At 36.7% G+C, this 22,428-nt stretch overlaps 1 protein-coding gene across 4 annotated transcripts in view; it reads right to left on the bottom strand.

Annotated features, from left to right (window-relative positions):
* Positions 1–8,104: 8,104 nt before the first annotated feature.
* The window catches only part of tasp1 (taspase, threonine aspartase, 1), a 31,974-nt gene continuing 17,650 nt past the window's right edge, over positions 8,105–22,428 (bottom strand). For 3 of the 4 annotated variants that reach the window (XM_038306686.1, XM_038306673.1, XM_038306677.1), the window contains 4 exons: positions 21,029–21,139; positions 17,059–17,166; positions 16,458–16,531; positions 8,105–9,204 (listed from right to left, as the gene is read on the bottom strand). In XM_038306686.1, the coding sequence (XP_038162614.1) occupies positions 9,112–9,204; positions 16,458–16,531; positions 17,059–17,166; positions 21,029–21,139 (386 nt within the window). In that variant the 3' untranslated portion in view covers positions 8,105–9,111. Of the gene's footprint in view, positions 9,205–16,457; positions 16,532–17,058; positions 17,167–20,149; positions 20,202–21,028; positions 21,140–22,428 lie in introns of those variants that run through there. The other variant, XR_005282604.1, reaches the window with a different exon arrangement.

Here is a 22,428-nt window from a genome sequence, read left to right on the forward strand (position 1 = left end):
ACACGCAAAAGTGCGTCTTGTGGGAGGAGAACATGTAAATATATTAATTTAGCACTCGCAAAGTGATTTATCAAACCTGAAAGCAATTTGCTAACGGTATCTGACTCTATATTTAACACGTTTCAAAAGAAGGTGCAAATGGTCTGTATGCGTAATTGCGCACACATGGCAGCGGTTATTGTCGCAAGAAGGAGACATCGAAATGAACCAAGGAGACGCAGAGAACGCATTTTTTCACTCCGTGTGAATATTTGTGGAATGAAGGAGGAAACGATCATCAAAACATTTCGTTTATCCAGCATTGCCATTTTGGAGCTGTTGGGGGAACTCCGAATGGATTTGGAGCCAGCCACAAGGAGGACCCACGCAATACCAGATATCACAAAACTCCTTGCAACATTGGACTTTTTTGCATCTGGGATCTCCCAATCTCGTTTTTCAGAAGTGCTGTCCGACGTTCTAAATGCCCTGACGCCCTAACGGAGAGAACCCCGACCTCCCCCCTGCGCCTGTGGAGCAACATGCCAATGCTGCGGGGATGCATACATCATCTTATCAACAGTCATTTCTTGTGAGCCATTTGGTATGTGCATTTTTCTACAGGCCGATACAAAACACCTGTTTTTTTTTTTTACTGCGGTGAAGTAGAAATTCAGCCACATACCACCTTAGGATAAAGGTTGCCAAAGTTTACAAACTACTTTGCTGCAAACCACAAAACGCGCAAAACCATCATTTAAATAGGGCGTCTCCAACAGTTTTGCACCTGCCACCAGTTACGCAATCGCTCTTGTTAAATCACCTGCAAACCATGGTCCAGCCCCTCGCGCAAAATTCCAATTTGCGAGCGCAAATTACCGCACGCAAAATTGGATCTTGATAAATCCGGCCCAATGTCTGGATTAGGTTACTATATTCTCTGGAGGAGCTGCATATATCCACAGCTCAGGTGACAAAGCAAACATATGAAAGAAGGGACTTTGGAAAGATGAGACAAACCTTTTTGCTGAAAAGCAAACGGTGTGTTAGCACTCTGAACAGACCATCCTTAAAGGTATAGTGGAGGAATTTCACAAATTCTTGAAAAGACCTGCCCTCTCCACTTATTAAAAAAAATGCACATGCACAACCCTGTACCTGCTCCTGAAGAGGGAACGTCTATTAAATGCGTGCGAGAGAAAGCACGAGCCCATTTCTCCTCATGCACGCTCTATTTAAAGTTGCTGTTTGCATCGCTCATACAAGCTTACTTTCCAAAAGAAGATTTGCAATTTTTCCACCATGTCCGACTCACCACCGGTAAGTGAAATGAGGACGAGCATGTAGGACAGCCTTACGTAAACATATCACCAGAAACTGACAATTAGGAGGACCACTTATTTTCATTATCCACCCGGAAAAAGAACACCCCCCACTATACCTTTAACATTGGGACAGCAGTTGAGGGGATGCTTAAATGAGTGGCGCTTAATACAAACCAATCTAGGAAATAAATGGTTAAATACTCCAAAAGTGTTCAAACTTGTGCAGAGTTTTAACTACTTCCATTAGGGCAAAAACAGATACCCAGAGCTACAGCTCAATGTTTTGGGTCTAAACTCCATATGTTAAAAGGGCCTACTCAAAGTTTAAACTTAAGTCTAGAACATAAGCTATAAAATAAATGAGGTTTTCTTTAAAATCATCAATAACTTTAATTTGGCAGTCACATCCATTGTTTTCATTTTTCACATGGAGATGTGGAGCCTTCTTAAAGTTCTGCTACTTATCAACTTACAAGCAGAAAAAAACAAAAACAAATGTTTGGCTCATGAGGGAGGGCTCCTTTAGGTAAAAGGGCAGGCACATCTCTTTGTTTTGCAGAGTGCTGCAAATGTGGCAGAGCCATTTTTAGTCTTACTTCCCTCACTTGCTTTCACTCGCTCTCTTACGCTGGTGCTTTATGGGTGGTGTGGCACAATACAGGAAGTGTCTGGGCCGCAATACCACAAGGCCCTAACTTGATGGCAAACCCTAATTAAAAGGCTTTACTTTTGGCTTCTAATCTGTAAGGGCTGTCCTCGACCAAAACTTTGCTTATCTTTTATCCACCCACCCCCAACCGTAACCCCCCAACACTTTAGAGACAAAAACAGCTTGCAAGCACATCATTGGCTCGCATCTTTGGCACAGCAGCGCTGAGGAGAAATAAGCTCTGGGGATGGGGGCGTTGGCGGTGGCAGGCGGGGGTAAATGTGGGTGTACAGCTGAGCAAACGGGACAACTAAATGTGTTAAGACCTGACAGCGCACAGTACTTCACCCAGTCTCTGCTACTACACAAAACGTAGCAGAAAATGCCAAATAGAATTAACAGAATTTTCTGCTTTACTTTGAGTTGTTAGATGTTGGTATTAGTTTTACAGGCACCTGCTGCTGTATGTCCTTTAATAAAGCATGCACCTGCTTTCACTTGCAGACATACTTTTCAACTAAAAATTGCTTTTTAGTTATGAAATTATTTAATAGACCAACATTAAGTGGTCCGTAATAGTGAATTGGAACAAAAAGTGAACATGCATACATTTTTCACTAAAAAAATAAACCATAAATGTTACCATTTAAAGCGATCTTTTCTCTGAGTCAACACATTTATTGAACATAATTTTCCTACGGTATTTGGTCAAAGTATTAAGCAAAAATTACTTCAGCTCAAATTTTCAAGTTTTGCCACAGTTATTTAAATGCGTTTGGGTCTGGACTTTGACTGGGCCATTCCAACTCATCCCGTACACACAAATTAAGTACATGTTTACGAAGCCAGTGACTTCTGAAGGGTAACTTTGTTTTGCTTGATTTAAATGAGGATTTTTTGAGTAAAAGGCGTTTAGAAGAATACACCACAGCAACAGATTTCCAAACTATGTCATTTTTTTCTGTTGCACAGGCCTATCTACTAGTCTATCACATAAAACCTCCATAAAGTACACAAGTTTATAGCTAAAAAGTGAAAAACCTGTGGAGCATAAACACCTTTGCATGTCATTCTACATAATGCTGTAGTGCATATTTTCTATATTTTTGTCTCGGAGAAGAGGCTTTATAGAGTTAATACCATCAGTGACCCACCATATGTTTTCTATACAATACAGGCTGAAAACATCTGTAAAAATGAAAAACAAAACACGTTTGCATTTGAAATCTCGACTTCCAGTGACTAACCAGACTATCACAAAGGCTAGCTGGCATGACGAGTGGTGACTCGGAGGTGGTGAGGGGTAGTGAAATGGAGCACAAAAGATGCGTGGCCCTGACTCCCTGATGACAGCACCGCTTGGCATGTTGAGGACAGCAGGGCAGACAGGCAAGGCTGCTGCGTTTGATCTTTATTTGCTTCGTGTCTGTTTTGTATTTAAGAGCTTCTCCGAGCGTGAGGTATTGGATACAGAGAATACGGCTCAGGGCCGGTCCACTTTTTAAAGGCACAGGATCCTTCTTCAAAGCTAAAGAGGAAAACTCTACGGTGAGTGGAAAAGAGGGTCCCCCAGTGGCACAGATTAGCTCTGATGAAAAGAGCTTGCTCTCTAATTACACATAATCATGTCAGTGGAAAATCAGGAGTGTATGTGGGGAGGGTTATTATCATTTTAAAGCACTTTGAATTGCTTCGCCGCTGACATATGCTACACAAATACATTTTTTACTGACTTTTTACTTTACCACTGAAACCTTTTACCTCCCTATAAATGGACCTTTAACGTAAAACTGGGGTCAGGTGGCTGCAGGACAAAAACAAACACACAGGATCCCCTCAGCTGACCATTCAACACTCATGACCTCCCTAAAACATTTTGCACCCCAATGACAGCAAACAACTGTGACTTGTTACACCTGAGGAGCAGACTGGCTGTGTATCATCACTATGTGGTCTGATCTCACAATCTGGCATAAGGCACTGACAGGGAGGCATTTCTTCTTTCAAACGGTGAATATTAATCTTTTCACAATTCTGTTGCACATTCCACCCAAGACACACAGCAGAGTGGCCACAAGCTGGAGCCAGCAGCAGCTGGACAAGGTGATGCTGGGAATGCTCAAGAAAGTACAGCCTGTACAAAGGTTCAGCACAACAGAAAGAAAAAGTGCTGTAATATCATTTTGGGAGGATATTTCTTAACTTTTATTACCTTATGATCCCCAATGCCTTATCTAACGTTGTCTAGTTCTTGTCTGCTCTGTGTGCTTTGGCTCTCAGAACAGTACACACCCATCATATGTTAAAAGCCAGTTGCTTTTTTCATATACAATAAAATGTGTCGTTAATGCTGCACAGTTCAACTAATAAGAAATAAGAAAGAAGAAAACAAACAGAAGATATGAAACAACTCAGTTTCGTAAGTGAACACACTTTGTTAAACCACACTTCCACAACCCCCATGCTTACCTTGGTGATGTCTACTCTCTATTCGCCAAAGCCATGAGACTTTTAGACTATTTTAATGCTATAATCTTTTGTTATTTCTCTTGCTTTTGGGTGTATTTAGGGACAATGCGGTATTGAAAAATAAATCATTTTTAATCAGTCTTCGGATCAAAGCTGGTGTTTTGTTTTCGTGCAAAATTTACCATCGGGAACATAAGCGTCGTTAGACCTATTTAAGGGTGGCTTCAGCCACCCTTTCTTTGGCATTAGCCACCCTATAATTATTTTGCGATTTTAAAAAATGTATATATTTTTTCTGTATTTATTTTTTCCTCATATTTTCCCAAAACAAATGCAGTAAAGGACCGAATAAAAGCCATAAAGAAGACAAGTTAATCTGAACAATCATAGGCGTAACTTCCTTAAGGACTGGTGTGGACATGTCCCCACCAATATTTTGTACACGTATTTTGCTTTCGGTGCTGTGTATATCTGATTAAAACCCCATTCATGCCGCTCCTCAGAAAGAAAATAAAAAAAAAGTTCTCCCCGCTGCTCACCGTCCACAAACCCCGACAAAAAAACTCAGAAAAAGGAATCTGTTGCCTCTCGCTTTCTCCCCATCACCCCCCTCCAACCTCTCCCCATAACATTTTGAAGATATCCGCGGGTGACGGGTCGGGTTCGGTCGTCATCCTAACGGGTTCGGGCGGGTGCGGGTTGGTAAAACTCGACCCATGCAGGTCTCTAAGCTACACTACATTCAGTATCGTTGCCATAGAAACAGACAACAGCGCCAATATATCAGAATTATACTAAAACACACGCAAATAATTTCCCACATAAAAACAGGACTTTCAGTCCATTACAGTTTTCAGTTTTTAGAGGGTTGTTTATTTTGCGTTTATTAAGTGATGACTGTGGTATATTAGCTTTCACTGCTATAAGCTTTAGCAGCAGTGATTGATTAATTTAAACACCTGCTCTACTGATGCTCTATCGGAGTTGGTGTTTAGGTTGAACATAAAGAATACCTTTTATTTGAAGCTTCTTGTAGCTACTGTTTTAATCCCGGCTTTACTTAAAACTTTTTCCTGACTTTGATAGTGTTGCCATTCAGTAGCAAGCACTGCGCCCCTTTTTCTTTTATGTCCACGTACATTTAAGATTTAGCGTGTTAAGTTGACAACTCATGAGCAAGCTGCTTTTTGCAATCTAGCAGGAAGGTAAGGATAGGATCTTGCAGGTGTGACGTCACTCTGCAGGGGGTCCAAAGATAAAAGATTTAAACAATTTTGGCATTGGAATTTCACATTTAAGGGAGTTAGAAAGTTCACTTAGTAAAATTGCAAATAATAAATCTGATTACCGATTACTTTTAAGCTGGTTGAACATACTGCGACAGACTGGTGACCTGTCCAGGGTGATCCCACCTCTCACCCAGAACGTGGCTAGAGATATGCACCAGCACCTCCTGATCCCACTGAGGGATAAGGTTAAAGAAAATGGATGGTTGAACATAGTCCGCTCTCCCAGATTCTATCAAATCAGTATTGATACCCTCAGGGGCGGATTTAGGAAATTTGGGGCCCTAGGCAAAGACAGGCAGGGGGCCCCCTGAGAAGTAAACCCATAAAACAGACCCATTCTACAGATAGAGAAATGTTAATAGAATAGACATCCATTATTTGTTCTAGGTTTTGTCCCTCTCTTCCTGTCCCTTTTTCCTCTCTATTTATCAGCGTTCTGATGGCATTTTAGCCAAAGGATTTTTATCAAAAACATAATTAATGTGCACAAATAAGGATTAGTTGTATTAACCATACATGGAAACAGAGTTTTATGGGGCCCCCAGAACTTGGGGCCCTGGGCAACTGCCTAGTATTGCCTAATGGTAAATCCCCCCCTGGATACCCTGCTGGTGGATGTTCTTGACAGAAAGACGGAGTTGCTTAATCATATTCTGCTTAAGGTCCCATAAGATCTTGTCCGAGTCCTGGTTTAAAAGTAAATTAATTTTAAAAAGTGACCCAAAATTGACTGTCAATAAATGTTCTACAAAATTGATATATTTATTTGATTTCTTTGATTTGTGCTGTCTGTTTAGATTTATGTGATATTTTTTGCACAAAATATATAAGTGAATATTGTAACAGTTATGTTTTCAACTGTAAGCATTAAATTGATAAATGTTATTCGCATTTTTTTGGCTTTATCCTTTCCAACAAAAAAAAAAAAGGCGTCGCGCAGGTAGCTCCCTTTCCTTATGAGCCGTCCCCACCAACTTTCAACACAAAGTTACACCCTTGTCTTAGACAACGCCTTAGCAGGTGCACTGAAAAAATTCGGCGCGCGCATTGCGCGCGCATTATCTTCTAGGGGCTAAGCCACCCTTGTCTCTTAAACCTAGAGACGCCCCTGATCGGGAATTATTGCGAAAAATTGAAGTTGGCAAATTCAGGCATAGAATAGTGATATCTGGAGGTTTGATTTGATATAAAAAGCTTGTTTATTCCACTCTCTTATTTTACAGCTATGCCATATGTTTTCAGTTACTGTTGACTACTTTCACATTTGAATGACTTTAATAAATGGCAGTATTTGCTAACCCAATGTGCTCTAAATAAACGGAAAAAGTTTAAGACATTTATTTACAACTCTTTCAGTGAAAATGTTGACTCTAGAGTACTAGTTGCATTATCTTGTTGGGTGAGGAGCAGCTAATCAGACGTTAGGGTTTCATGAAATATTTAATCCAATCTGTAAATAATAACATTTCAAAATACATACAAACACATTCGCTTATTAAAATATTCTACATTTTTTGTTCAATATTTAATTAAGGCACATATATTAAGAATACATTTATTAAATACATTCTGTATTTCCAATTGTAGAAAATAACTGACACACTTAATATTTTGTTTTTTTTTTATTGTATTGTGGCACTTATAACCCTGCATACTCTTCTGATACCTTTGCACAATTGAATCCCTTTCTAGCCTCTATACTCTAACTTAAAAATTTTTTTGTAAAATCCTTCATAAACAGATATTTATTTCAGGTTTTCAAAGCCATCAAAAAAAAAAGTCTTTGCATGTGGCTCTGACTTGTTCTAGTTTTTGTCTTTTTTTGTGGCATGATGTCATTTTGAATGTGATAAAATGTAAGCAAAATCTGTTTAGGAATCTTTTAATTCTCTGTTTAGGATACGTGTTTGTACGATCTCCAAGCTTCTTGACTTGAACGAGCACAGTGTTACGCAATACGCACCGACAGAAATGTACCATTCCATATGTGACATCGATGTTCTTCTGCAACTTTGATTCCAAGCCACCTCATGCTTTTCTTTAATGATTTTTCACATATTTCTTGTTTTTTTGAGATGAAAATGAAATAACGGTTGCAAACTACAAAAAGGAAAATTGTTAAACAACACAAAAAAGACCATATAAATGCAAATATTCAATAGTTAATACATTAAATTATTGCAATGTTAAAAGAAAGACAAAATTCTCGTAATTTAGATTTTATTCAGTTTTTCTGAACTGCAGAGTTTTGCACATGTATGCTTTCCAAAGCTAATACAATTTCATTTTATTTTAATGTAGAAATTTACTGGCATTGTGACATATTTGAAATTTTTTCTCAGTGAAATGCTAAAATGAAAAATTCCATTGTCCCAACAGATCAGACACTCAGCTTTTTCAAGTACAACAGCACCATTTTATGGGCTTGATTTATACATTTGTTTTTTTTAGCTGGATTCTTTCAGCAAGAAAATGCAGCTTCATTGCCATTGGAACTGAGGAAACTAACATGTGATTGGTAAATGATATGTAACAGTCATCACTGTGTAAGAACACAGTTTCCTCCTTATAGATCAACTATTTACCATCCAGGTAGGAGAGTTACTTACTGTAAAGTTTTATTTAATCACATTTCATAAAATAATTAAACCGTTGAATTTCTGAAATGGCTATCATAAAAAACAAAAAACAAAAAAAAACGACCAAACAGAATATTGACATCATGCTAAAATGCAAATAAGGCTGAAGTACTACCAAGACTATTCAGGCTGATTAAAGTGGCTAAATATCTTGTATTTTCATTATTACTGGTAAAAAGCTCTAAATCATACAAGCCAAAGTCTTGAGTAGCAGACACTCCAAAAAGAGGAATTTCAAATATTTTATCCACTGCCTTTTCAAACAGAAAACAAGAAAAGCTCTTTGATTTGAAAATGCTAAAAATGTTAAAATAGTCGCATCTCTTTAGCAACACAACATCCACCCTGTTTCCATGGATTATAGATTATGTACAAAAGGAAGGATGTATTGTTTAACTGGGAAAAAGTAATAAAGAAAAGTAATGTTAAGTCACCGTAATGACGTATCAAGTTTAATCCAGGTTACACTGGAGAGCTTAGAGGGTAAACTGGCATAGAGTGCACACTGAAGGCCGGCAGTGGCTTCCAGTATGCAAAGGGAAGTCCTATAAGTGCACTAAGTATTAGCTAATGCTTCTCACTTCTTCCTGAACACCTGTTCAAACAATGAAAGCTTATTATCTCTGGCATTGCAAAGGTTGTGGGTAGTTGGGGGTTCTGTACATGTGAGTGAGCTCATGGCTGTGTGCATTTTTTGAGTTTGTATAGGAGTATTGCTAAGGAAGCCCAGAAGAACATAGAGAGGGGTGAGGAAAGGGGGTTCAATCCAGTACCCCCATCAGCCTACACACCCCGCCCTCGATCGCCAGTGACTGGCCAGGAACAGTTCCAGGAGGCAATCTGGATATGTGGGTCTGCAGACAACAAAAACAAGAGTTATTGATTCAAGTTAAAACGAAATCTATTTTCAACACTAAAAATGGATGGATGGATGGATGGATGGATGGATGGATGGATGGATGGATGGATGGATGGATGGATGGATGGATGGATGGATGGATGGATGGATGGATGGATGGATGGATGGATGGATGGATGGATGGATGGATGGATGGATGGATGAGCTCATTAGCAGGACTGCAGATTCTTAAAGACCAACCTTTAGGTTGAAAGCACGGTTATTGGTCTGCATTAAGCATTTTCTGTAATTCATACAATATATATATATTTACAACTATTGTGTGTGTCTAAAGGTGGAATTTAGCCATTTGATTTATATATTAAAAAGGGAAGTATGGGAAAAGTGTGTTATTTCGAAAGGAGGGAAAAAAGCAACATTCTAACAGCAAAACATGTCAGATAATGATCTAAATCATCTCAATATTCTACAGTGATTTCCAGTTTCGGTGCTACATGTCCCAAGGCAGCCATCCCTCTTTATAACATTTATTCATTAAAAAAAGAGTTGCACGCAGAAAAGACGATCAACTAAATAAAAATAGAAACATGTATAGAAAAAACAAAACAAAACAGAGTACATCATTGAAAACAATACATCAGTGGATGTAAACAAAAACAAGATCTACCGGTTTCATTGTTATTTTAATGAAGATTAGATATTTTTAGATATTCTTTTTTTTAAGTATATACAGCGAGGGGTATGACCCAGTAACTTGCAATGAGTGAGTAGATTCCCTAAAGATTTTTACACAGTATTTAGACAGTATTTGTACCTAGGAGGACACTGTTTTTTTCTTTTTTACAGTTTGAACAGAATTAAAAGTTGTAAGGAAGTCACAAACACAGCTTGGAAGGCATGAGCTATATTTCCATTTAGAGATCAAAGGTGACTGACTCGCCCTGTGCCATTAATTACTGTCATCCTCCTTCCTTTATCTCGACACGAAAGGCTAACACTGACGCCATTTTTGAGTCAGGCCGTTGAACTGGTCCCACATAATTCACCCAGATGCAGGAGTTGACTGGTGCTTTTTGGTTGGGCTCAGACTAATCCCCAGAGCACCCCGAGGGCAACTGTCACCACATCGGGACTGCAACAGACAAGGCCAACTACACATGGCAATACTCTCAGGGGGTCATTATGCCTCCAAGTGTACGCCTCCGAGTCCATCCTCTTCCCTTCATCTTCCGAAAATGAGGTTAAAAAAAGGTCTCATTTAAACTGTCGGATAGGAGGTCCCCGTCTGAGTCATGATCAACTTATGGTGACAAACTAAATGTTTTCCTTTTGATGTTTGCATGCCAGTGAGAAACAGCTTTCACGCCAAATCCACAGCTGAAAATCCCCCCAGAGCACAGTTAACTGACTGCGTGAGTTTATGAGAGTGTCAAATAAAGACAGTTTAAACTTTAGATGCATAACATGCACGGTCCATTAACGAGTTAATCCAACCAAAGACTGAGGCTGGGGGTTATAATGCAAATATGGACCAGTCTTACTTGCATACAACATTTATGACAACTCTTATGATGTGGCATAAATTTTACCTACTGGAGGATTTTACCTCAACTTATAATATTAGTCTGAAATCTGAATCTGTGGTGATAACAAAGCAGGTGAGGAATAAAGATACTGTTTTTACACACATATCCACTGTAGATAACGGGGAAACTTTACATCTGAAAAATGAGATTAGCGTGTATAAAAATCTAATCAGGCTCATCTAAAAGCCAATTTGCGGGCTGTTTCTCTTGAAAATAATAGCAGAAAATGTTTGCATTGAGTTATTATAACAGACAGCAGGTCCACAATACGTCTTGATTTAGTCCAGTTTAACTCTGAAAATGGCTTTGATCACAAAATTGTAACCTTCATATGTATGTGGGGGTGACTAGCCACAATACAATAAATTAATAAGTTATGAAATAATTACTTACATTTATTATTATCTATTACAACTGGAAATGCATAGTCAAATGCATCCTCAGTTAAATGTATTCATTTTTTTGTGTGCCTCAGAACAGGAACGTAACATAATATATAAATAAAACAAATGTATTTAATTGAGAACCAAATAATTAATTATATACTTGTATTAAAAACATGTATTAATTTTCTGTTTTAATAAATTAATGAAATATCTGAATAATTGTTCCATATGTTTTTTATTTATTGTATTGTGGCATTCACCAGCTTCCATGTAAATTACTCTAAAGAGACTTTTCTTTTTTTTTTTTCTTTTTTTTTTTTTTTTACAAATGACATAATAAAATTAAGTGTTGGCAAAATTAATACATTTGAATAGCATGCTTGAAAATATCTCCAGAATATATTTTTTTGACATTTTCATAGCTAGAAAATTGAATTCTGCTCAGTTTGATGCTCTTTTTTTAAAACATTAGACCATTTGTTTGGCTAACATGAATTTTCTCATTAGCTTTTAAGATAGCAGACATAAATGAATATAACAATCATTACGGTAGTTAAGATTTCAAGATTTAAAAGAAAAAGGAGTAAAATATGGTCAAATACGCCTTCTGGGTCATATTTAAATCAAATCTTATTTCATTTCCTTCTAGAGGTTTCTGTTTAAGAAAAGCGCTGTATGAAAAGACGTTTAAAGAAAAAGCAAGAAGACATGCAAACCTGTTTACAACTTGTTACTCTGTGACCAAAGCAGCCACATGACAGGACAACAGCTGTCTCAAAATACACCTTCAACAGCACAGCTCATTGTTCATATGTTTAAGAAAAACAACATTCTTTGTTTATATAAATGTGTTAAAGAGTTACAGAAGCCACACATTAACACCACAGTATACACTAAAGGATAAATGTAGCTCTATGACCCTGCTGTTATTTTCTTGCTGTGGTTTTCTAGATTTTTTTTTCCTCTTAAGAGTAACTACAAAGACAATTGTTTGCTATTTCAACTTTGAACTCTCCGAAAGAATAATAGCAAAAGTGTTTTGTAACATACAAAATAAATAAAACCCAGAGAAGCAGCATTGTATACATTTTCCCGACTTAAAAGATGAAGAAGGTAATCTTTGTAGTGGTAAAGATGTAAAAAAGAAAGAAGAAAACAAAGATGTGGTGGAGTGCTGTCAATTCTCCGTTTGTCTTTGTGCAGCCATAAAAAATAAGTCTAAACCACTGGTTTGTAGCTCTGTACAACAATTGGATGCTTCAAAGTTGTTTTGTGGTAAGTGTAGGTGAATATTTGAATAAAACCTAGAAGCTCTACATCAACAAAAAACCTGGTTATACTAAAAAAAGAGAAGAAACAAGATAAAAACTTCACTTTTGCAGTGCTATTAATATCTGAAAGAAAAGGGAGAGAGGAAGACCCCGAAAATTCACTCTGTTGCCATCGGTGAACCCACCATACTTGGGACTTCCAGACTGCAATGAAAACACTTCAATATGAAGACAGTTACTGAATGATAAAGACCCAAATTTAGTTATTTTCAGCTTAAGTGCATCAGCACAATCAGAGAAATGCAAAAAGCCATCTGAAAGGAAATTAGCGAAGACGTGTCTGCACTTTATCTAGGCCAGGGTTCTGCAACCTTTTTCATCTAAAGAGAAATTTCTCTCCATATCTGACAAGGTAAAAGTCATTTAGAGCCACAGGATATTACATGACTCTTTCATCAAACAAAATCTATTTTTTTTTTTAAATTAAATATCTCTTTTAGGGAATCTGTTGCCATCTTTAACAACCAAAAGTTTATTGGTATTTTTAGCTTTTAAAATAATGTTAAAACACATAATTTCCAAGCTAATTAAAAGAAAAATGGCTCTAAAAACATTACTGATTGTTTCTATGTAATTCTGTTTTGACGATTCTGTTCAAAATATCCAATAAAATGGTATATTAAGTTTTCACAACAGTATATTTATATAAATGCCAACAATAAAAAACATTATAAAATCACTTTATAAAAACAAAACATAATCTCATGTTTAATTTTCGTAAATAATTCTTGCTCTCCTGAGGCGTTGTGAAAGTAAATCTGTGTTTTGCATGGTTCAATATTTTGTCACAAACCAAAACAAAAAAATAAAAAAAAAAAATAAATAATAATGAGCCAGTTAAATAATGGAAAAGCTATTAGTCATCTTTATACTTTTTAATACATAAAAACTATTTCTTTTCTGAGAGTGTTTATTTAAGAGCAACTGTGAAATTAGCAAACATCTAGAAATAGTACACTATATTATATAATTTTCCACGTGAATCCCAGATTGTTCATGCTTCTTTGCCTTTTCTTAAAAGTCCTGTCTTTATCCATGCTGGGTCAGTTCCTGACGTTTGAAAAAGGCGGCAGGCAATCACAGCAGCAGAATAAAGCCTTAGCCTTGCTGCATGCAGTTAGCTAAGCTTTGTAGCTAAACCAGATCCTGAGTGTACCGTCTCCATCTGTTTTTGGACTGATGATTCATTTTGATGTTTGGCTAAAACCTTTATATAGCAGAGGAGCTAGTACACATGTACAACTTTTAACCAGAGTCAATGGGCAAACATTTTTGCACCCCAGGGCGGAAATACGTCAACAATCCAATGAAAAATTTAATTATGCTTTACTTATCATTAAAGATTAAATATTTATCTTGCACATCTAACACATATATATCAATAGATTTGAAATATTTTAAATTTATAATTTAATTTTAATTTAATTTTGTCTTAATCAAGGTCATTGGGCTGGTGGGGCAGGACCCTAGCACCCTCTATTGGCCAGCCGCCACTGGTTAGCTCTTTATATCCTTTTTAGCCTCTTATATGATTCAATTAACAAGGTCCAAAGAGCCACATGTGGTTGCAGAACCCTGGTATAAACTGATAGAAAGAGCAAGATTTGATGTAGATAACAGGAAGACGTTTTGTTAAAACATTTGTCTTTGTAATCCTACTGAGCTTTAAACCTCTAATTTTCAAAGCAAACTGTGGATGTGGAAATGCTCCCAGGCTTTTGAAAATCCTAGACATCATCATATAAAGATCTGCATATTCAAGAAAATACAAACAGAGACTGCTGTTTAAGCAATGCTAGCTGCAATGATCACTTAAAGCTATTCCAGCTAAAACGTTCACATATTATAGAAAATTAAAAAGTAAACATTATCACCTCTGCTGATAACATCTTTTTGAATTTCAGAGCTTTCAAAGTTAAACGTTCCCCTAAAATACACCTCTGTTCTATATGTTTCTCAATAAACAGAGCTGTGTGAAAGCCCTTTCATGTTATTATCACATATAATCAGCGGACAATGAAGTATGGGTGGACTGAAATAGTCAGCTTATAGGAATGGAAGGAATGTTTGCAGAAAAGCTTTCTTGGTATTGAAAAAACTGGTAATAGAAATGCGTGTTTTGCAACATTTTAAGTCATTATATGTTTCATATACAGAGAAGATAGTTATGACAACATGAGATAGTTTGTTCCAAGGTGCTTCTTCTGCCTCTGGTGTTACAGTATAAATGGGGGACCCTTCTCCAGCTTTGAGGTTGAACATTCTTACAGATTTAAGATCAAGGTCATGGTCATACAAGTGGCACTTTGTTGGCCTCTAAAGCAGATGTGACTGAGCTCTTTAATGTTTCTATCTCTTGCTATTTGAACTTCATCTGACGCGAGAGAGAGAAAACAGATGCTGCCCTCCGTGCTACCCCCCTTAATGAACGTATGTAAGCACTGAGCAGAAAACAGCTCTGGTCCCAGCTGGGGATCAGCAAGAGAAATCTTGTTTGCACCCATCGAGGGAGCATGACGGACAGAAAAGCCAGCTGCTCTGGTGTGCAGATGGCATAGCTTGAATCCCACTGTTGATATCCAGTAGAAACAATCTAAGGTTTGGTGGAGCAGCTGGGATCTTGGCTGCGTTCTCTAATATCAAAATCACCGCTGCTCCCTCCAGAAGAAGCGGACACCCGCCCCCAGGAGACAGAGATGGTTGATGACAAATGATATTCCTGGATCTGCACCCACTGACCAAATACTTTAAATAACTTTTTACTGTGAAATGTAATCCTACTAAAGCTCAAATTATAAAATGATGACTTAAAGGACCCTGTTTTGACATACTGTGCTTTCGATGGTTCACACTATACAGCAAATAGATAAAGCACATTTAAAGAGATAGAAGAGATTTACAGAGAATGATACTGATAATCACACTTGTGGGAGACTTTAAGTAAACTTTGTGGTACATCAGAACCAGGCAGTGGCCAAAGAGTCAAACTGTGAGTACGGCTGAAGGAGGCGGGGACAGGACATGGAAAGCAAACACTTTGAAATCTGAACCACACTTGAACAACAGTGCACCTCCTTTATTCATAGGGGCTGAGATACAGAGGCAGCATTAAAGACCATATCAGTAAGTTAGACAGATTCACAACACTGCAACTTCATTTATGTTGTACATATACCTATCTTTAGTTGTATGGATATATAATTATGAATTAATACAATAATAATATATATTGTTAATTTATTGATTAAAAGTCTGTTTAAAAATGTGCTTAAAAGAAGTTTGTTTCTGTTTTTGTATTTAACAGAACGTGAGCTAGTGGAGCTGAATCTCCCTCGCATTTTTAATAGGATATTTTTCACAATCCTCTCCAGGATGCCGTTATCCCTATGGCTTGTACGTTTCTTTCAACAACACGTTTTCCTTCCCTTTGCCTCTCTATTAATGTGCCCAGACACTGAGCTCTGAACAGCCACCCTCTCTAGCAATAAAAGACAATATAAAAGCCAATTTATGTGTTTTGAGTTAATTAGCTGAGTTAGAGTGTCGCTCCAAGTATCTGCATTAGTGATCCTTTTCAACCTGTTTAAATTTTGACTTTGGGGTTTCATTTGTAATCTGCTATAATTAGCTACATTAAAAAAGCACTTCAAATACATCAGTCTGTGTGTGAAAGAATGAATAAATATAATATGAATATACACGTTTCACTTTTAGAATGGAATTACTTAACAGAATATCCTGGACATTCTAATTTCAAGGTCATAAAATTAGAATATCCAGAATATCTGTGATATCTTATTACAATTAAAATATTAATATTATGAAGTTTGATCCCTCTGAAATAATTAGTGAAAACTTAATATGAGATGGAGCACTTGAAAACTGAATGTGTAGATAATAAAAAAAAAAAAAGTGTTTTTATTAAATGGCAATCTGAAAACTCACCTTTGCTTTGCTGTCTAGGGCAGACATGTAGCCAACACACATGCTCTCTGTGGTGTGACTCCATAGGAACTCCACTGCAAAAACATAATAGATCTAATTCAAAAGACCTTTAATACCACAGAAAATGGATAGAAAAAAAGCTAAAACAGAACATTTTACTTTTCTAAAGTGAAGAAGAGCCTGGTATGATGCTAATTCCTAAAGCAACCATTATGAAGTTGGAGATGACCCAACTGTTAGAAGCATCTTAAGATGCTAAAAAATCTTAAATTATGCAGAAAGAAACGGTTCTGTCTTCAAGCTGCAGGTGGAAAAAATATTAAATTCTGTCAAACTAAGTTTTTCTCAAAAGGAACTGTTCTGCAAAGATTAGCATTGGTTATAGGTGAGAGGTCTGAGTTCGGATCTGACAGATGAACGGGTTAAATATAGCCTCACAACACAAGTTAAAACTCAGACAACCAGAAAGAAGAGCCAAAGTATCTCCTCCCACCTTTCCTTAACTAATAAAAAACAAAAATTATACTTAAAGTTACAACTTTCCCTACTTTTACGAGGCACATTGATTAAACACACAAAACTGTAAATAATAATGCCTTACCCATTGCACTTTGAACATTAGAAGATGGCTGTGCTTCCACGTTTCTGCAGCATCTCAAGACAATAACTCCACCCAGAACACGGTCTTCACTGGCCAAAAACGGTGAGCCTGTGAGGTGTGAACATAAAACCCAAAACTTTTACCTGTCTGCTCGACTTCTCCTTAATCAAGATTACAATATACTCGTAAAATATAAAATATAAAATTCGTCTTGGATGCTGCTGTCACAACAGGCGCTGGCCTAAGAGATCGTCCTGTACCCTACAGATTCCTAAAAGATATGCAGCATTTTCCTGCAAACACTGAAAACCCTTAGCTACCTCAAGAAGCACCGTCTGATGTATCCCTTCTGAACACAGAGTCTCATTTGTATCTCTGGTCCCGACAGTTGTCCAGGTTAACAGCGAGGTACTTATATACTGTATAGTCCTCCATCTTTCTCTCCCAGCGTGGTAACAGTATTCAACTGGCTACTGTCTCATCTGAATTCAACCATCACCCCAGTTGTTTTATTCACATTCAAGGTCAAATGATTGTTTCAACAAACAATTCTTTCTCATTGATGCATCCAAGACTGCAGAGTCATCCGAGAATTTCTGTAGATGAAAAGAACCTGCCTTGTACTGGAAGTCTAAGGTGTACAGAGAAAAAAGGAATGGCAAGAGTCCTTCAGTCTATCAGAAAGGGGTCACGAAAAGGTTGGGTTTTTATTTTCTTCACTACCGTTTTAAAGAGACCTGTAAAGATGATGGAGTAAATTAAATCGATAAAATGTATGTTTTGTCTCCACTGCTGATTGGAAGGATAGGAGCTTTTTTTTTTAAACAATAGTAAGTTGGTTTAGTGAAAGACTTTGTGTGGCAGTTAGTGAGAAAATACTAAAACAGGTTTGTAACAGACAGATTATAAGGTGAACCAGAAATTGAACAAAAACAGTCAATATCAGCTTTTAGAAAGGCATTGGTTTTCTCAATCCTAACTACAACAAAATGTAAACAAGCTTTAAACTTGATCTATTTATTTTCTTTTAAATTAGTCTTAAAAGTTCCCCAAGTTTTGGTTAAATCCTTTAGTTTTGACCTTCAGAGGTAGTTTTTCCTGTCTGATTTTTTGGAACAATTATTGAAACATTTGTTTAGACATAGTATAACCCCCTTTAATCAAATAAAAGGGATTCTTTAAAGAAATGTTTCTTCCCCCGTATGAGTTATTTGCTTTTATAGCCAAGTTAAACAACTGGAAGTGATTATTCTCTTCTGATGCAATTATAAGGAAGTCTGATAAATAAAAATATTCTACTGCTTTCATGTGATCAAAGTAATTGGATAATGACCGGTAGTGCAATTGTTGTATTCTTAATGATAACACAGCAAAAAAACTTTAACCCTCCTTTGCATTAAACTAAGCAAAACAAAGAAAGCACCTAATTTGTTTCATGATCAAACTGCAAACTTGAATGAGTTGTTGTATTATTCAATGTTGGTGTGGTGCAATAAAATTCAAGAAAGCTTGGTCTGTAAAACAAACTACAAACATATGTTGCATGAATGGCTATGTCTCAAAACAGCAACAAGAAAAGAAAAACATAAAAAATAAAAAAATAAATCAGGACCAAATGTTTTATTTGATGGAAATATTGTGTCTGCCCTGCACTTCTCTTGTGTCCTTTAAACCAGGCTCGCTTTCTTGTTATGATGCTCTTTTAGCTGCAAATTCTTTCTTTGGGTTGGAAAACAATCCTGGTATGTGTTTGTCACTTCTACTTGCTAAACACTCTGCAATATCCCAGAATTCCTTTTCAGGTTTCTTTTGCACGTTACAAGAACACCCAGAAATCACCTTTCACTCACTTCTCTCCTTTAAATGTATTCACTGACCCCTCACATTACCCAAACAACCTCCTGCCCCAAAAATGGTTGTTTTAATGAAAACATTCATCCTTTGAGTTCAGGAAATGGGATTCAATAGTCATCACTGGCTGCTTTTTTTTTTTTTTTGTATTGATGTCTAATACACAGTCCAGGAGTGAACCTGCAGCTTTCTAGAGTTTTTATACACAGTTGAGTTCAAAATCCTAATTTGTTTAAAACAATGAAAGCTATGAATTTGACACACATAAATACATTGGGGACACTTGCCATTCTAATCCAAAATAACATCCAAAATAATATTTTTCTAAGCCCGTAATATAAAGAAAATGGAAGATGAGGGAAGATGAGGGGATTCAAACTCCAAATTTTAAAGTATAATCCGAAAGTTATCAAATATGTTGATTTCCTATGCAGCTGTAATGTAATATTTAGCTTTATAACCATTGTTAAAACATGTTTAATATCTCCTCCATTTATTTATCAAATCAAAATTTTGATATTGGACAGTTGCTTCTCAAAAACCCTGATTTTGTTGGTCTGGAACTGATGTGCTGCTGTTTTATGCTAATCTATTTGGTTGTTTTCTTGTTGAAAATTTCACTTGAGGTGAATTTCTCTTCAGGCAACATGACTTCTTCAGTGTTTTGAAGGGTACATGCTGATCCATGATTTATTAAACAAAGGTGCGTGCTAAACAGGCCCGACATGATATGAGAAACATCAACATACTGTGTTGCCAGAGCAACCATCTTTCACAGTGTATCTTGGCTGTAATTCAATGTCTGTGGATCGCCCTCTGGTGATTTCATCTTTTAACTAAATGATGTGTTATTTGGCAAATTGTAAACCTCTTTCTGGCTTGGAGGTTTTTTTTGTTTGTTTTTTTTTAACAATGAGGTGTGTGGGGTGGCTTCCTGATGTCAGCTTGGCTTCACATACACATCTTCTTATGCTATGGCTCCCACAGGTAACCAAAGACCTTCCTTGATCAACCTGTTGTGCATTTTCTCTCTTCTCTCAACAGTATCAATTCCGATTTCCTGGTTTCCATTTATTTTATCCGAGCAGCCAATCAGCCTCTGACTTTCTAATACATGTTCCTTTTTCCACAAACTTTGAAAGCCTAAGTTTTACCATAAGAGCAACCTGTTTTCACACCTGCTTTTGCAGAGTGACCTCCCTGATTGAACTCCACGTTATTGATGTAACGATACACTTACTGTAGACTCTGTAGCATGTATGCCATGACTGTTGGGTCTGTTGGGGCTACACCTGTTGATACATGAATAATAAGAACAATAGTATGGCAGTGACTGATCTGGCAAGAGACGTTGGACTGCTATCATCTTCAACACAATACTATATAGATATCTAGTTTATAGAAATTGAACTCAAAATAGCCACTATAAGCACTGCAAAGACTAAAAAGGCTGATTATTGTCTGAATTATTTGAGAAACAGGTTTGACATTTTCTAATTGCAGTTGGTATTTGACTTAAAAGACGTTTATTTCTCCATTTCAAACCATCACTTAGCTTTGATTAAGTTACGCTGCCATAACGATTTATGAAGCTTTGTTTAAACCTAATGCGCATTCAAACAGAAACATGGAATAACATCAAACTGACCTCAGTGTTGGAAAACAAATACATTCCAGAGCCAAACATTGATGGTCGTCCAGAGACCAGAACAGGGCTGAAACCACCACATGTCTTTTCGGTTTGTCTCCTCTGATCTAACGCAGTGGCCATCCGCTGCGTGGCAAACACACTTAACGAGGATCTTTAAAAATGGAAACCTCTAGAAATGCAACTAAACTACACCTTCAAATAAAGATTCACCAAAATACGACATACTCTTAAATTATCTGTAGCTGTCCACTGTGATGTATGGACCTTCAGCTTAATATTTTATTCAAACAGAAAATTTGTTTCTTGATTTTTTCTTCTTTATGTTTCTGGTGGTTCTCTCATTCCTCATGAGGAGAAAACATCTGTTTGTTTCATTCCCTCAATTCTTCGCTGAAAAACGCACCCTTGCCTTTCAGTTAGCGTGTGTTTGGAAAACGGTGGTCATCAAGCTACATGAGTGTGACTCACTGATGAACTTGTTTTGCATAGCCTCCAGCAGTGCTTGGTGGGCATCTTCAGACTGCATGGCAGCGGAGCATTCCCGAGCCAGCATGGTGCGAATCAGATGCTCTCCACACCCTGGCAGAACACAAGATAAACCAAAGACGGTAAACATTTTTGTGTTGACACAGACTAAGTCTAAATGGCTTTAGCCAAAGAATTAAGCAGCTTAAAAGATTCAATTTCAGTTCCTCTAAGAAGTTGACCTGAGCTCTTCGCAGCCAGGAAGGTCAAATTAACTCAGAGGATTTAAGGATAGAATTATCTTTATTTTTTTGGGGAGAACAATTAGAAATCAAACAGGGTTTCTCTGTGTAGTTCTCAACATTCTAGACTCTCACATGCTTTCATTTCTAGTTTTTTTAAAAGCTGTTTACACAATACAAAATGTAAACGTTGAAACCTCTTGAAAGGTAGTTAGTTCTTATTATCTATAGCTTTTGCAAATATTGAAACACAATGCCTGAATTCCACTTATTGGAAGCAAGGCAAGTATATTTATGTAGCACATTTCAGTACTAAGACAATTTCAAGAGCTATACATAATGATAAAACACACAAAGAAAGGTACATTACAGGATAATAGTAAAAAAAAAAAAAATTAAATGACTGATAATAATAGATGAAAGTAGGGCTGCAACTAACGATTATTTTAAAAATCGATGAATCAGCCGATTATTTTTTTCGATTAATCGATGAATCGGACAAAAAATATTTTTTATATAAACCTCTTTATTCCAAAATAAACATTTAAGACAGAACAAACAAGCACACAAGTACAGGTTGCTCATTAACTGTACTGGTGCAATATGAAAAATAAATGTTTGTGTTAAAACTACGCAAACTTACATGAGAAATGTAGCTGTACATCCACAAAATATAAGGTACTTTGTTTCATAAAGTACAAAAAAAGACATTTTTGTTTTTAAAAGCCCCTAAGGGGTTCAAACAATAGTCCCCCCCATTTCAACAAATGAGTTTTGTTTTAGACTAGAAGAGTTCTGCCTTTTAAGACAGGAAAGGATAGCAGTTAAAGTTGCTACTTAAGAAAATACTTAACCATAGAGATAAAAATAGCCCTGTGATTCAAATTATAAATTGTATTTGGAATCAAAATGAGAGAACTAGGGGTGCTAAAAAACACATCCTCCAAAGACAGATATTTACATGGGAATGTGACAAATATAATTAATTGACATATTACTGATCTTGCTGCATTTTATTCTGCTTTACTTCCATAAATTGCAGAATCTTCTTTACTTTATCTTTGCCAGAAGATTTAAACTTTAAAAGCCTTGCCCTCATAATTTGCAAGTTAATTTATTTATAAAGAAAATATAAACGCTGCTTAAGCTAATTCAAATGAA

Source organism: Cyprinodon tularosa, unplaced genomic scaffold (genome assembly GCF_016077235.1).
Source record: "Cyprinodon tularosa strain WSP-4 unplaced genomic scaffold, ASM1607723v1 ctg116, whole genome shotgun sequence".
NCBI lineage: Eukaryota > Metazoa > Chordata > Actinopteri > Cyprinodontiformes > Cyprinodontidae > Cyprinodon > Cyprinodon tularosa.